This window comes from Centroberyx affinis, unplaced genomic scaffold, assembly GCF_046629955.1.
Source record: "Centroberyx affinis isolate AG114_WGS23_722 - 3 ecotype Tasmania unplaced genomic scaffold, CSIRO-AGI_Caff_v1 ptg003512l_1, whole genome shotgun sequence".
Classification (NCBI taxonomy): domain Eukaryota; kingdom Metazoa; phylum Chordata; class Actinopteri; order Beryciformes; family Berycidae; genus Centroberyx; species Centroberyx affinis.
In genome coordinates, this window is record NW_027281460.1 from 1 (window position 1) to 15,331 (window position 15,331).

General features: G+C 41.2%; 1 protein-coding gene across 1 annotated transcript in view; it reads right to left on the reverse strand.

The window, feature by feature from the left end:
• Positions 1-8,628: 8,628 nt before the first annotated feature.
• The window catches only part of sfswap (splicing factor SWAP), a gene marked incomplete at its 5' end in the record, with an annotated part of 101,105 nt that continues 94,402 nt past the window's right edge, over positions 8,629-15,331 (reverse strand). Inside the window, one exon of the mRNA XM_071539767.1 lies at positions 8,629-9,431. Coding sequence (XP_071395868.1) covers positions 9,366-9,431 — 66 coding nt within the window. The remainder of the gene's footprint in view (positions 9,432-15,331) is intronic.

The following is a 15,331-nucleotide window of genomic DNA, read 5'->3' on the forward strand; positions in this document are numbered from 1 at the left end:
GTTACTGTGTGTAGTTTAAACTGGAGTGGAGTAAAGGTGTATGAGCTGTTTTGGAGAACGCTGCAACGTACTTCAGCTGGCAAGCTCCAGGACTGTTGTATGGACTAATAAACTTTACTCGATTTTCTAATGGCATGGGAGTGAGTAGATAATGACGGCTTTTTTATTTTTGGGTGAACTATTCCTTTAAGTAGGAAGGGTAGTTACAAGAAACCCTAGCCAACCCTAGCTGTGTGTCCCTATTCTCTGGCCTACCCTCGATTGACTCCCGCAGATAGGCGCTGGCCTTTCCCAAGCCAAACACTTTGAAATTTAAATGGTTTAATCTAAACTAGTTTCAGCTAAACTACTCAGCACCAAACGGTTTCAAATTAAACACAGATTTAACTAAAACAGAAAGATATCAGCACAGTAACAAACAAATAGCTCTCCAAGTGCTGCTAGATCCCCACAAAAAGTGCTCTACTGAACCGAATATGCGGACAAAATGTGTACTGGTTTCAACACACAATTAGTTCAGTTTAACTATCCAGATGTGGAGCCCAAGCCACTCCCAGCATTAGCTCACGTGACCTAACTTAATCACTTTAGTTCTTGTCAGAATTCTTGCCACTACTGGAACTGCTGCTACTAGGCATACTACTGCTACAGCAGCTGTAGTAGAAGCAGCAGCAGCAGCAGTTTTGTTTTGCTTGCCACTACTAGAATTACTACTACCAGGCCTACTAGTAAAACTGCAGCAACAGTAGTAGTAGCAGCAGCAGCAGCAGCAGCAAAGGAGCCATTGGTAATGCTCTTATCTGTGGATCTTGGCAAAGACGAGTTTGTCTCAACCATGTTTGGAGGGATGCTTCACATCAGACCCAGTCTGGTGCGAGCACCTCCACGGTAATGGTTGCCAGCGCCAAACCTGCCAAAAACGAAATACATAAAGAAAATAAAAACATAAAGACATGCAAAGAGACTCGAGTGCGCAATCCTCTTCTCCTCCAATCCCCCCATGTGCCTACCTCCATCTCTGGCACCTCTCAAGTGATACTTTTGCCAGGTTTGCGCCTCATTATGCCATCCTCACTCGTGGCAGAGCGTTCCAACCAGGCCTTTGCCACGGTCTGCTCAAGAGCTTTACCAACACCTTGAGGGGAGCGTGGTAAGCTCTGAAGCTGAAGACTTCAAGCAGGGCTTTTTATCCCCCAAGCTGGTCCAACCAAAGACATCAGCATTCTAATTTATTGTGATGTCATTGGTGGAGCTCAGGCAGACAGAGTATAGCTCCACCAAATGATGTCATAATCAGTTAGAATGGTAGTGTACTGCTTGGTGGAGGAGAAACAGAGGGTCAAGCCGTGATTCCACCACTTGTGAGAGAGATACAGTAGGCACCCAACTTGAACACCAACTGGCCTTCTCCAAGCCAAGCACTTTGAAATTTAACTGGTTTCACCTAAACTAGTTTCAGCAAAACTACTCAGCACCAAACCAAACACTTTCAAATTAAACACAGATTTAATTAATACAGAAAGATAGCACAGTAACAAACAAATAGTTCTCCAAGTGCTGCTAGATCCCCACAAAAAGTGCTCTACTGAGCCAAGCAAAACAGAAGATTCTACACTGCAGACAAAATGTGTACTCAAAGATACTCAAGTACAGTGCCAGTACCTCAAAATTTACTTAAGTACAGTACTTGAGTAAATGTACTTTGTTACTTTCCACCTCTGGTACCCATAGACACTAAGCATTGTCACACGTTCCAAACAGTAGGACCCCTGCCAAGCCCATTGATGTGATTTGGCCCACAACAACTCCATAATGACTGGGACCTGTTTTCATTTCTCAATGTGAGGCAGAGGGCATCCAATTCAATGTATTTTTTTTCAATATAAAGATCAAAATCAAAACTTTTTCACCATGTTTGACATGCTTTTCCCTTTCGGTTTAGAGTATATGTGCAGTGAAAGCAGCATATCTGTAACACATTGTGTGGCTGATGAGTTGGTGGTTGGGAACAGCTCCAGTATGCATTTATCCTGCTGAGAGGATAGACAAGAGAGTTGTAATGATGACAGATGTCACAGCAGGCGATAACCACTAACTGTACAGCCACAATGGAACCAAGATTAGATTGTAGGATTCAAGATGTGATTCAAGCTGATGACCCTTATGTTAGTGTGTTAGTGATGAGAGTCCTCCAAATTTCCTATTCAAAGGTAAGACCAGTTGCACCGTTGAATGAGATTGTTTGTAGACACTTTTTTTACTTTGTAATGACTTTCTCTCTATTTTCTGATTTTCTTCCATCTGAAAATGTTGTTGTTGACTTTCAGATACCAGGGCCTATTGTCCTGTTGTTGTGGAGGCACGGATGTGAGGTGACTAAATGTAAGTGGAATAATCTCGGATGTGTTGTGCTATGTGTCCGTCTCGCTGCTGGCATACGAAATGCACGGCTTGAAAGTTAATGTCTCTAGGTTGCTTTGGGAGAAAGATGTCAAACAAATTCTACTTGAGTGGATCTGATGAATACAATACACAAGGGTGGTCGGAACTCAGCAACAGCAAATAAACACAATTGTACATTCAAATCCTTTATTTTGAATTTTTTTTATTTCAAAGGTAAGCATATTGGAATTCTCTATCAATCAAATTCTCTATTCAAGTTCTCATCAGGACCAGAAAACGTTTGTGTGTTTTTGCAATAACATTCACAGAAACAGTACAAAAGAACAGGTTTCAACACTCTGACTCGAGACACAAAGAGGGTCATGGGCCTATTTCTTGTTTTTTTTTTCACAACTAAACTCTGGCTAGAAAATGTGGCCAGTGAAAGTCAATGAGGAATGCTCTCCACACCCTTCACATCACTCGTTCATTTGCTCTTGAGCAAAGCACTACTCTTCTGGCAGCTTGTACTGCGTAGCACTCAGGTGTGTGACTGCATGAATGTTAGCCATGAATGTTAAGCTATAAACGCACATGCATGCTCAGCAAACTTTCCCTGGGTAAATAAAGGTTAAAAAGATCCTAGGATGAAAAATCTGATCCAACGCTGAAAAAGTTATAATTTTGATTTAAGGACAGGAATGAATATCACCCAGGTGCCCTACACTAACTCTCTCTCTCTCTCTCTCTCTCTCTCCACACACACACACACAAACACACACCCTCTGTGACTCATTTTAGTAAAACTCCTTCTAGGTCAGAAAATGAAACAGTATTAGCAGAGTGGAGGAAGATAATTTATGAGCAGAGGTGTGTGTGTGTGTGTGTGTTTGGACATGTGAGACACACACACACACACACACACACACACACAATTGCAGTAGGTTATTACGCTTCAAGAGAAATTTTATTCAGCCAATAGGTCTTGTTTGGCAGGAAGTATATGTGTAGGTCAGGAGGGATGGAGAGAACTTTTTCTCCTTTCGGAGGAGTGTATATATCGCTGTAGAGGGATGAAAGGCATGGAAATTGCAATGATATGAATAATGAGTGTTTGATTCTGGTCAGGTACATTCGAGGGTCACCATGTGTTTTGGAAATCCTTGAGATTTCCCATATAAGCGTAGACAAACCGCTCATTCATACACCCTCCAATCCTGTTATGTTAGTTGGATCAATACATTGATATATTATATATAAGAGCAGGGTGTAGGATTTCTTTCACCATGTATGTAAGATTTGATTTATGGCATTTCTGCTTTGTTTAAAGCTGCAATAGCTACGTCTGAAGGAGAGCAGCAACATGAATATACTTACCCCCCCCCCCCCTCACGACCCAGCCAGTGTCAATCAGCATGCAGCTGATTGACAACATGGAGCGAAGCTCTCCTGCTCCAGAGTTTCCCTCAATGAGTCAGATGCCTCAGCCTGAAAATCTACTTTGAAATCAAATAGCACAGCAGTGGTGCAATCAATATAGCTGAGATTCTGACATATTATCCTGTTTTACTCAATGATGTGACAAATGATGTGATTTGGATTTAAACCCACAATGTTGTGACTACATGATTTGTGCCCTTCGTACAGCAGTATTCTCTTTGGTTTACAATAGGCTTTCCTGCAACTCAGGAGTCGGTTATGCCTAGCTTGTTGGGATGTTTTCAAGCTAAATGAGGCTTTACGAATAATGAGCAGGAACTTAAGATAACGTTGACTTTGTTGATTTACAACCAGATGCAGTGTGAAAATCTGCTACCTGGTAATAGTAGCACAGTGCGTACAGCTCATACCTTGTAGTGGCAGCATGGTGCGTACAACTACTACCCAGGACAGTCACTAGAAATGGTCTACATACAGGATGAGTGTAGTGAAGCTTGTGAAGCTACTTCAGGCAGACAACTTGAGTGGCGCTGCAGCTCTGGATCGGCTGATGTGTTAGCTGAGCTTGCGTATTGCCATCACCATTGGCTAGTTTATTTAAGCTGTCAAACTCACTTGTTCATTCTCTGCTGCTGCTCTCCCTGATGCCACACAGGCTGTTGCTGCTGCCTGTGTATCTCTCACCCCTCCTCCACCCAGCATCCACCTGTGGTCTCTGTTTCTTCATGGTTCCCCATGGGAGGTTGCATTTCATCTCTCCCTGCTCTCGCTTATGGCTGGCTTTAAATTATGCTTCACAGGGAGGGAGTGATGCGAAACAGATTCTTGACTCCAAAATAAAATCTGCATTTACATTTATGCTCAATAAAATTTTCATATTCAGTATGCGAGTTGTCTGATTGAAATGTCACTCAAAAACAAATCCCGCTCCCTTATACCTTCCAGCAGGTGGGATATGGGCTGGGATTGTGAGGTTCATCATTTGAGGAGTTTCTGACTCTATGCACACATGGCTCAGTACACCAGATTTTAAGTAGTTGGTGACTTGTAGTTGGTGACTTGTTCTAAGAGCCCTGGGTGGGCTCTTAGAACATGGGCAATTTCATGGCATTTCAGTATTTTAGCGAACAAACAAAACAAAATTTAAACTTCAAAGAGTAGTACAGCCAGTTCTAAAAAGCCAAAGAATGAACACATTTAAAGCTCCGGTGAACACATAAATCCAAAATTTTCAAGTCTTCTGTGACATTTGTAAAAAAGTCATGAAGTTCTGCAGATTAAGACTTTCACTTCTGTGTAGCTGTGTTGCAGAGCTCCACTGTTTATCAAACAGCGAACTTGGTTACAGTGACAGGGAATTTTAATATACTTTGTTGATTACAGATCATTGACACTATGCAGCAAGTCAACACAAGTTATATAAAGTGACCTTTCAACTCCGCCTATCATGGGAGAATATTTAACCACAGTAATCACATTAGCTCTGTGTGCAGGGGCGATGAAGCACATCGTCTCCTCTGTTCAGTGTGTGTGGGAGGGGCTTTGAACCTGCAACTGGAGGAGCTACATGGAGTGGGGACTCGGGGCACCTTGGCCTCAGACACAGACAGAGTGGTCTAATTAAGACCTGTGGCAACAAGGCAGAGAGGAGACTAGCACAAGTCCCAGTCTCCCCAGTGGCAAACAGAGTCTAGGATTAGACACAAGGTTAGACACTGATTGTGTGATAGAGAGAGAGAGAGAGAGAGAGAGAGAGAGAGAGAGAGAGAATCCTGGTGGTCACTGAACCATACAAGCTCTTTGCTCCCAGCTTGACGGGATGTTCTCTCACTTTCAACTTAGAAACTCAGAAATACACACACACACACACACACACACGCACACACACAGTGTCTAACCTGTCTAATCCTAGACTCTGTTTACCATTGGGGAGACCGGGACTTGTGCTAGTCTCCTCTCTGTCTTCTTGTCACAGGTCTTAATTAGACCATTCTGTCTGTGTCTGAGGCCAAGGTGCCCCGAGTCCCCACTCCATGTAGCTCCTCTACTGTAGCTTGTGGTCTGCACACATTCTGTCAAGCCAGTTCAAAGCCCCCTTAAGAATATTACAGCCAATATCAGATCCATGAAACATGATTACACAAATGGACTATCGCATCTCTTCAAGAGAAACATCAAATAGCCATATAGTGGAAATCATATGGCTTGTCAACAGTAGGCCATATCTCATCATGGAGGTATCAGTTGATGCTGTAGTTTAACATGCGTTGACCACTGGTAAAACTTTGTAAAGTAAAAACAAAATTTAACATTCTTTTTGGCTACCACAGAAAGAGTCTAGCTACCAGACTATATCAGAACAAAAGGATGTTTCCCCAGTCTGCTGAGTTTGGTTTCAAAATTTCAAAATTAATTTAGGACAAAAAAAAAAAAAAAACGCTATATAGGCTAAATACTTGCCCACAAAATGAAAAGTTTGAGGACGGAATTACCTAATGTTTTTACTATGGAGTGATGAATGTACCATATTTTTTCTAAAATGAATATATATTGCTTTTTATAATGAAACCCTTCAAAAACTCCTTCCTCTTCACCACAAACTTCTCCTTCCATTTCACTTGGCATCTCTTCAGATAACTCATTGAGTTGCTCTGCATTCAGGCCCCATAAAATAAACAAATCACTCCATGTCCCCCGTGTTCCTGACTGACTACTTTCCTGAGTCACTTTCCCCGGCCCTGCACTCTCCCGCTCCGCTTCCAATGTCTTACTCACTCATTCTCTCTCTCTCTCTGCCAGTATGAGTTAATGAAATTGCAAATGCCAGGCAGCAATTTAGTCTGAAATCAATCAGTGCAGATGTGATGAGCTCCATTTGATTACATATAAAATCGTGATTTAATGTGTGGCTGGGGCCTTGTGGTTATTACAGTCACCATTGATGGGGTTATGAGCAGGCAAGACAGAATTGGCTATTCAGATGAGTTATTTATTTTTTGATGGTCCATGAAGGCTCCTTTAAAAAGAGCCACAGGGTGGGGTGCCGTGTGTCAGGTTGAAAATTATATTTAAACATTGTGAGTCCAAGTCCTGCTCTTGATCTTTGTCACTTCCCCTGTTCTTTCCTATCCTCTCTGCTTTATACTGTAAAGGAGATACGCTAAAACCTATAAATTATACAATAAAAATTATACAAAACTTCCAAAGTAGAGAAACAGAAGCTCCCATGTCAGTGTGACAATGGCTCTATTGTCCCCAGGCAGAGCCTTACTGATACCAGCTTCCTCTACACGGCCTCTTTGACACCATTGGGTAACTAATTCATTGTGGATTCATGTGCATTTTTTCCAGCCCATTTCAATAGGCCATTGACCCTGAGTTATAGTGACAGATAGAACAGCATAATCAACACTGTCATCATCCAATTACGATGTTGAACGTGTCAAATGGTTAAGGGAGCGAGGTAATGGAGGGCTTACTGTATCAGCGACTGAGCACAGCCTTCTCTTCTCCTTTTGACATCTGGACTACTGGCCAAAGGAGCTGAGTGTTACACAAACTTCATACATGCTTAGAGGGCATATAAGTATTTCTGCTTTGGTAGAAAAAGGGATGCAGGCTCATCCTTCAGAAAAAAAGCTTCCCCACTCCACTCTATTTGACTTGTACTTATCTATTCCTCAGTGGTGTGGACAATTACCCATTGCAAAATGCTGTATAAGGCATCACTACTCTGGCTTATCAAAGCCACCACAGCTGTACAGACAGATGAAAGGCAATAATAATCAAATAAAAGTCTCTTTTCACACACACAGGATTGGCCAGACGAATGAATGCTGAATTCCCAACCCATGTGTCATACAGTATCGAGGCAAGACACTCACAGATGGGAGTAACAAGGAGTGCCAAAAATCTGGCTTATTTGTCGGCTCATACACGTCCTTGTTATGGAGGGTCTCAGTCCAACAACTGGGTGCACTTGCATACATTTTAAAGCAGCCTTTGATTTTCACTGACCGATGCTGAACTGTGCGGAGAAACCTTTATTCCTCGGTTGTCCTGATTAAGCCACTGCAAATTAGCTGGCGATGAACAGCCATCCGTCTCCTGAACAGTCTAGTGTGCAATCAATAAAGAACCTTTCAGCTTGCTCCACAGAATCATCATACAGGGAATAAAGGCCGGCAAATAGAAGAGTTTGCTGGCTTCCAACAATATTACTCTGCTTTGACCTTTTCTATTCGGTGTTCAGCTCCTTTCCTTCATTCAGACTGCAGAAGCATTGCAAAAAAAAAAAAAAAACAGTGAGGGCTCAATAGAATTACAAGTAGCAGGAGAAGTTGTAAGAGAAGGAATGACCCAAGGGTTGCTGTTTATCTACAATGGCACTAGTGTATGTTTGTCTGATAGAAAAACAGAGCCTTGGTGGGACAAGCACAGTGGTGCATGACACCCAGTCCCTCGGGGCTACAGCTCACCATCCCATGTTGGGACATACAAATCTGTCTTTTTTTTCCTGGAGTGATCCCACCAACATACTAAAAGCTTTCTGTATGTGTGTGTTAGACAGAACAAGTGAGAATGTGTGTATGTAAAAACATCTCATAATGGTCTCAGTACAGAGATTCATGAGTAACAATTTCCTACCAATCCATTTCTCCCTATGACAATAGTTGCAAGTGTAGTGCCAACAAACAAACATGAATTTAATTAGATTAAACTGGTAAATTGATCTGTTGCCTTTTCAAATCCCACCTAAAAAAAGCAGAGACTGCTCGTAAATCATGACTGAAACTTTATTGACAGTTTGCATTAGAAAGCAGCTCCGCATTAAATTTGTTACAAACCACAAACAGAAAGAGAAGGCCACGCACTGGAGCTGAGGAGACAGAATGAAAACTAAAAACAGCTTTTCAAATGAACTGGCCAGGTGCTGCAGACAGATGGGGAGAGAGAATGAGAGAAAACAACAGCAGAGAGTGAAGGATGGGGGAGGAGAGAAATGAAATGAACAAAACAACACAACCCTTCATAGAAGGATAGAATACAGCCCTCTGTCAGCTTCACAATTAGGTAATGCTGCAAAGAATGACACTGTCATCAATTTGGAGAAAATTATACTCTTTCTTTTTAAACAGGATGCAAGATACCTTATGAATTATTTCCACAACTTTAAACTCCCAGGTCCAAAACTCATGTCAACGGCTAAATTTAGCAGACTACGTCATGACCGACCAGCTGATGAGTTGTTTTGTCTGTCCGGTATAAAACCAGATACTACACCTTAGATGACCTCCTTAATTTCATTCTTACAACGCTGCAAAAGACATGAAGCATCCAAAACGAATCTGCTGAGGCTCAAACCAATATGATATAAATCTGGGATAAACACAGGGAGATGAAAACGGATCCAGACCAAATGAATCTCCAAGAAATGGGACAATGCCGCATGCTTATTGGCTGAGGTTGTCGTCTCGGTGAGCAGGACAGGAGGTGAAAGCTCTGCCCCCTCTCTACATGGCTAGCAGAAAGCCACACCCTCTTTAGGAAGTGGGAGGCTGGAAGGTCTTGGAGGTGGCGAGCATGGCCCGCACTCTGGCCATCAGATCCTGAGAGAGGGAGAGAGAGAGAGAGAGAGAGAGAGAGAGAGAGAGAGAGAGAGAGAGAGAGAGAGAAGAGTGGGAAGTTATGAGTGATCAATCTATTAGAATATAATCATCGCTAAACAGTCCTCAGTTAAGATCAGGTTCAGGCATTGATCGATAGGGCATAGCTCATAATTGGCTGATAAATGTTCTAAATAGGTGATCAGTGATTGGCCAATCACCGCTTCAACTGCCCGATCAAATGTTTCAATTGCCAGATCAGGAAAGTGGTCGACCATATGCCATAAAAAGTCTGAGCCAGTTTGTGGCAGTCAGCAGAACATTAGTAGCGAAGGCATGTTGTCCATCTGGCACTGACAGTTCATTTCAGACTTTGTGTTTTGAATTTCACAGCCTATGATCATAGATCAGAACCAGCTTAATACATTGGACAGAAGGCAGAGCCTTTGCTGCCACAATGAAAAACTTTTCATGTGCTACCAGTGGCATTAGATGAGTAAGTACCTCAGTCATCAAGTACACACCAACATGAAATTACTATGTTTGGATAAAACCTGTGATTTATTTATACATGGATAGGACAGCTAGGTCAGGAAGCCATAAGAACAATCTGTTAAACACAATGCAATTATAATTTTACTATTTATACTTTGTTAAGATTCTCCAGTCATCTTGTGTGCCATTACAAATAAAGTAAAGTTTATTAGTGATGCACACCTAGTGAAATCAGCTTGCCTGTCCTGTCCTTGAAGTAAACACTAGAACAAAAATCTTCCTTCCCTCTTACCTTTTTCCTTCCTTCACTCTCATCTTCCTTCCTTTCCTCCTTTGCTCTCACCTTCCTTCCATCTCTTCTCCCTCCCTTCCTTCTTTCCTTTCCTCCCTCTTCCCTTCCTTCCCACTTTCCTTCTTATATTCCTTCCTTCTTTGCATCTTCTCTCCTTTCTTCCTTCGCTCTGGGATAGAAGCTTAATATCCCTACATGTCTTCCTTCACCCAGCGAAGAAAAAAAATAAATCTTTCAATTTGATCAATATAGCAAAAATCAGTGAGGATATATTCTCTTGACAGACAGCTGGTTTATTGAGATATGAAGTCCAAGTGAAAAATACATCATACTGGTCAGGGTTTTCCATTTGTCAGTGTTGGGGTGGGAGATAAAAAATATCACCACTTGACAACATTGATAACATACCAGCTCTGACATCCAAGCTACACTTTTACACAGGCACTCGTCATCTTTAACAGCACAGGGGATATTGATATCAGATCGTATGTATTGGTAAATATGGGAAAGCTTTGATGTGTAGAGGCCAGCGATGGCTTTAAATCCTTGACCAACTGATGGAGGAGTTATTGCCAATAACAATTCCTCCTCCTTTCTGCTTTGGTTTAACTTAAACCCATCTATTGATCCCTCTCTGCCTCCAATAAAGAGCTGCTTGGAAAAAAAGATCCAAACACCATAACAATATTATGGCTGCAGCCAGAAGCACAAACAAAGCTGAGGACCAACACAGCACATTGAAAGCACTGAGGAAAAAGTACTGAGTAAATTAACCTATTTTGAAGTAGGCCACTGGCAGAGAAGATTAGACCGATTTTGTAACACTTTACAATGCCCTTATTCCAGTGTATTAACATATGGAGAAGTATTCTAAGTACGGAATAATACTCTGTAAATACTGAAAATCTCCTTACTATATAATGAATTTACCTAATCCCCAATCCCCCTGTCTCTGCAGGCACCCAATCCCCCCAATTGCTCGAGCAGAGCTGCTCAGCGGCCAATAGTCAAAGACAGCCAGATGCATAAATGTGAGTAAATGTATTAATGTGAAACAGGTCATTGCTGGAAAAAATCATGCACGCTTAGCAAACATTCCCTGGAGGGGTAAAAAGGAAATTGAGAAAAATGAGGGTAGAGCTAGACGGGGATATAAAAGCAATGGAGATACATATACATATAAATATGTATGTACTCCCATGTTTTCTAAAGGAACACAACCAGTGGTGTAGGCTGAGCAACTGGAATCTACAAATTTAAAGCAAGTTTTAGTTTTCACTTTCTTCTCCTTCCCTTCTCAGGTAGACATGCAAATTTTACTGACCAGAGGGCAAATGCATGAATTGGTGAATAGGGGGTGTTAATTTGAATCCTACGAGTGATTCATGCATGCATGGACAAATACCCACCCTCAAGCTCTCCTGACAGATGAGACAAATTAACAGCTGTAATCACAGTGGGGAGGAGCTGTCATATTAAATCACGCAAAAGGCTGTTGCTCTCTGGAAACCCCGGTCTATGCACATTAGGGGTGTGCGGAGACGCTTCTATTTGTATCTGCATGTGATCAGATAATATTTGTAATTAAGGGTTTCAAGCCCTGAACCACTATTGGTTTGCTATTGATTTATTATTGGTGTTCTCAATATTTGTGTATTTATTATTTATTTAATCCTTTATCTTCATTCTTGTCATGGTCGAGTTCCACCTTCCAAATCACATCAAATTTAACCGCAGCAAACAGCAAACAAACTGGATGTTAGGTAACTATAAACACAGGCTTTTATACAAAGCCAGAAACAACCACAGCCATAAACAATTACAAACACGACAAAAAAAAATCCCCACCCTGAATTTATTGTATGGTAGTATGAACTGCATGAAAAGTGCAAATTAAATAGCATACTTCTTTGGTGTTTATGGTGTTTTGTATCAACCACTTTTTCAGAACTGTTCATTTTACCTCTACTTTTTGTTTGGAGTGATGGGGAGACACAACATGCCTGCTGTACTGAACAGACTCAGAGAACAGAGATTCTTCTTAACCCACTTCCAATCAAACCAACTCCCCCCTCGCAAAGATTATCAGCAGAACAGAGGAGCGGACCTGCTGGGAAAATAGCGAAATTGGCCTCAGCAATGCTAAATTAGTAATCAATATAATTACCGTAGCAAACAAAAAGCGTACAAACAAACTCTTTCTCTATTGCGGCTCTATTACGACAGGCAGGCGGCGGTAAACTGAGAAACACAAACAAACCGTGCCTCCTTCTCTTCAATGAGAAAAGCCAATCAAGTTATTTTCACTAGATTATGTTTTCTCCACGACTATAGGAATACTATTATAGCATCTGAATAATACTGAAAAATTTGGAAGGAATATTCTTTTAAAACGTATTATTCATGCTTTGCTAAATATGGCATTTGGATTTGGGAACATACGCATTCAAGTAAACACACATGTACACACACACACACACACACACGCACACACACATACACACGGCACTATTCACACAGTCAAAAATAATACAGATGAATGTCTTGCCAAAATGCTCCAATTTATCATCAAACAAGTGAAAACTAGCTTAGTGCTAGTTATATGCTTGCCAGCTGTGAACGTCTTGCCAAATGAAAATATAACAATGAAAAATAAAATCAAGCATTACAGCTATCATACACTTAGCAAGGCCAATTACAGTAATGTTACATCTTAAAAAAGGATTAAGCCCACTTATGGCAAAGACGTCCAAGAAACATAAGTAGGGTGTTCACCTAAATATCCCTGATTTCATTAAATGGTAAATAAAAAATTTAAATGATTGATTTAAGCTCTTCTTCCCTATCGCCCCCGCCACTGGGTCCATTATTACAAACGCATTTTGCACGGCCAAGCTTTGTTCAAACCCACAGAACTTTATTTTAAATTCTAGTCAAGATAACAAGTTTTCCAAAGACACTAAATGTGTCATGCTGAATTACAGGGAAATGTGTATAAAATGATACACAAACATCTAGATTTTTTTCCATTTGATGTAATGGTGCAGCCGTAAAAACATGCTGCCTTGTATTTTAATATTTCATTTGATATAAGCAGCTAGAGCTTCAAGAAAGAGTTGGATCGAGCTGATACAGAATATGGACATTGTTGTACAGTTAGGAATTGTTTTTGTTTTTTTTCTAATTTTGAGGTCAGGTAAAGTCAGGGTACAAGGGATTCATTTGAAAAACAATCCAAACCTTCAGCTGACTGTCAGCCTGACAGAGAGACAATACACTCCACACAGATCTCTTAACACAACATAATACTCACTTGACAGAAAAAAACTTCCAACTTTCAGCCAGTTGCAATGTTGTGATTGAACTTAGGTCAGATCTGTTGCCAGAGACTTTTCTCCACAGAATACAAGACAAAGTAGTGGCTAAATATAAATGCCTATACAGAAAAAACAGTCAGATTTTCTGATAAAACATAACCCAAAAGTGACCTGGCTGCAGATTTTATTTCCAATTTGTTTGCTTTAAATCACTAGAGAAAAAAAAAACATGTTACAAAAAAAATCCTACAGTCTCTTAGCGACATCAGCGCATATAGATGCTTGCCAAAATACAATGCCAATGTCAAAATCACACAGCGCAGGTGTATTCTGTTCACCTGCCCCATGGACTTTTGATTTGGGCGTTGTGTTTCTTGTGAATAAATAAGTTAAATTTGACAGCATATGGAAATGCTTTACTAACTCTTTTTTTTAAATATTATCTGAACCAGGTCTGCTCTCATATTCTGGTTAGTGGATGTTTTCACCCAAATGCCTCACAGCACCAGTACAAACATTTTCAGTATGGGTGGCCCAAGAAGGGATTCAAACCTCTAACCCTGGCAGTGTTAGTACCATGACCAGGAAAATACAGGCAAATTATAATTTCTCAGATTTTTTTTTTGTCTCAAAAAACCTGAAAAGAAGGCATAAAAAACATATAGCCGAGAGTGAGAGCGCACAGGAAGAGAGTGAGAGACGGGATGAGATGAGGCATATAGCAAGCAGGCCGCCTCAGGGGAGAAGAGACGATTAGACAGATCGGGACATGCTGAATTATTCAAGTTGTGTTTGTAAAACATCACAGATGGGGTACAAGTAGATAGTAGTTGTGAGTGTCTGAGCATGTTACTTGGCTGGTGTACAGCATGTTTGCAAGAGATGGTGTATGTTGGCATGTTTGGATAAGGGCAAGATTAGAGATGCTGTGTGCTGAGTGCTTGTGTTTACATGAGAGAGCAAGACACAGAAAGAGAGAAAGACAGATAGGAGATGTTGTGCATGTTTGTGTGTGTGTGTGTTGATGTGAGAAAGAAGCAGAGGAGATGTGTGCGTTTGTGTCTGTGGTCCATCTGGTCAGTAAAGAGAGGCAGTTCTTACTGCCTCTCCCTCTCCGTCTCTCTCTCACACACACACACATACACACACACACAGACATGCTGTGGCCCATGGCCAGAAGAGAGAATAGGCTCCAAATTCCATCTGGTACAGTGTAAGCTGATCCTGTGTTCACAGAATAGCTGGTGTTGCAGGTCTGCTGGGGCCAAACACAGCCTCTCCATTCACACTCTGTTGACCTCCATCAGCTAGAGCACTAACGCTATTTGGACTCTGGCCTACACTGCAGGCTTTCTACATTCAGCGCTACACCGGCTCCTTACTAGCTATTACTGTCCCTACACTGCAGGCTTTCTACATACAACGCTACATAATTTCCTTACTAGCGATTACTGGGCCTACACTGCATGCTTACTGCCTTAAGCTGCACACTGGCTCCATACTACAGTAGCTATTAGGGGCCCTATACTGCAGGCTTTCTGCATTCAGCTGCACACTGGTTGAATACTAGCTCTTTGGGGTAGGGAGTGAAGAATCAATGCATTAAAATATTGCATCACTTCATGATACTGTTTCGTCACTCTGATAATAAGTCCAAATATTTTTCTCACATTTCAAAGCTATTAAAGAAAGATGTCAATGATGTTCTAGAATGCAAACAGTATGCAAAAAGGATCTGAAAAAAAAAAAAAAGTATCGGACTTGAGAATTGTGAGAGTGCTGGAAAATGTCTTTCATCT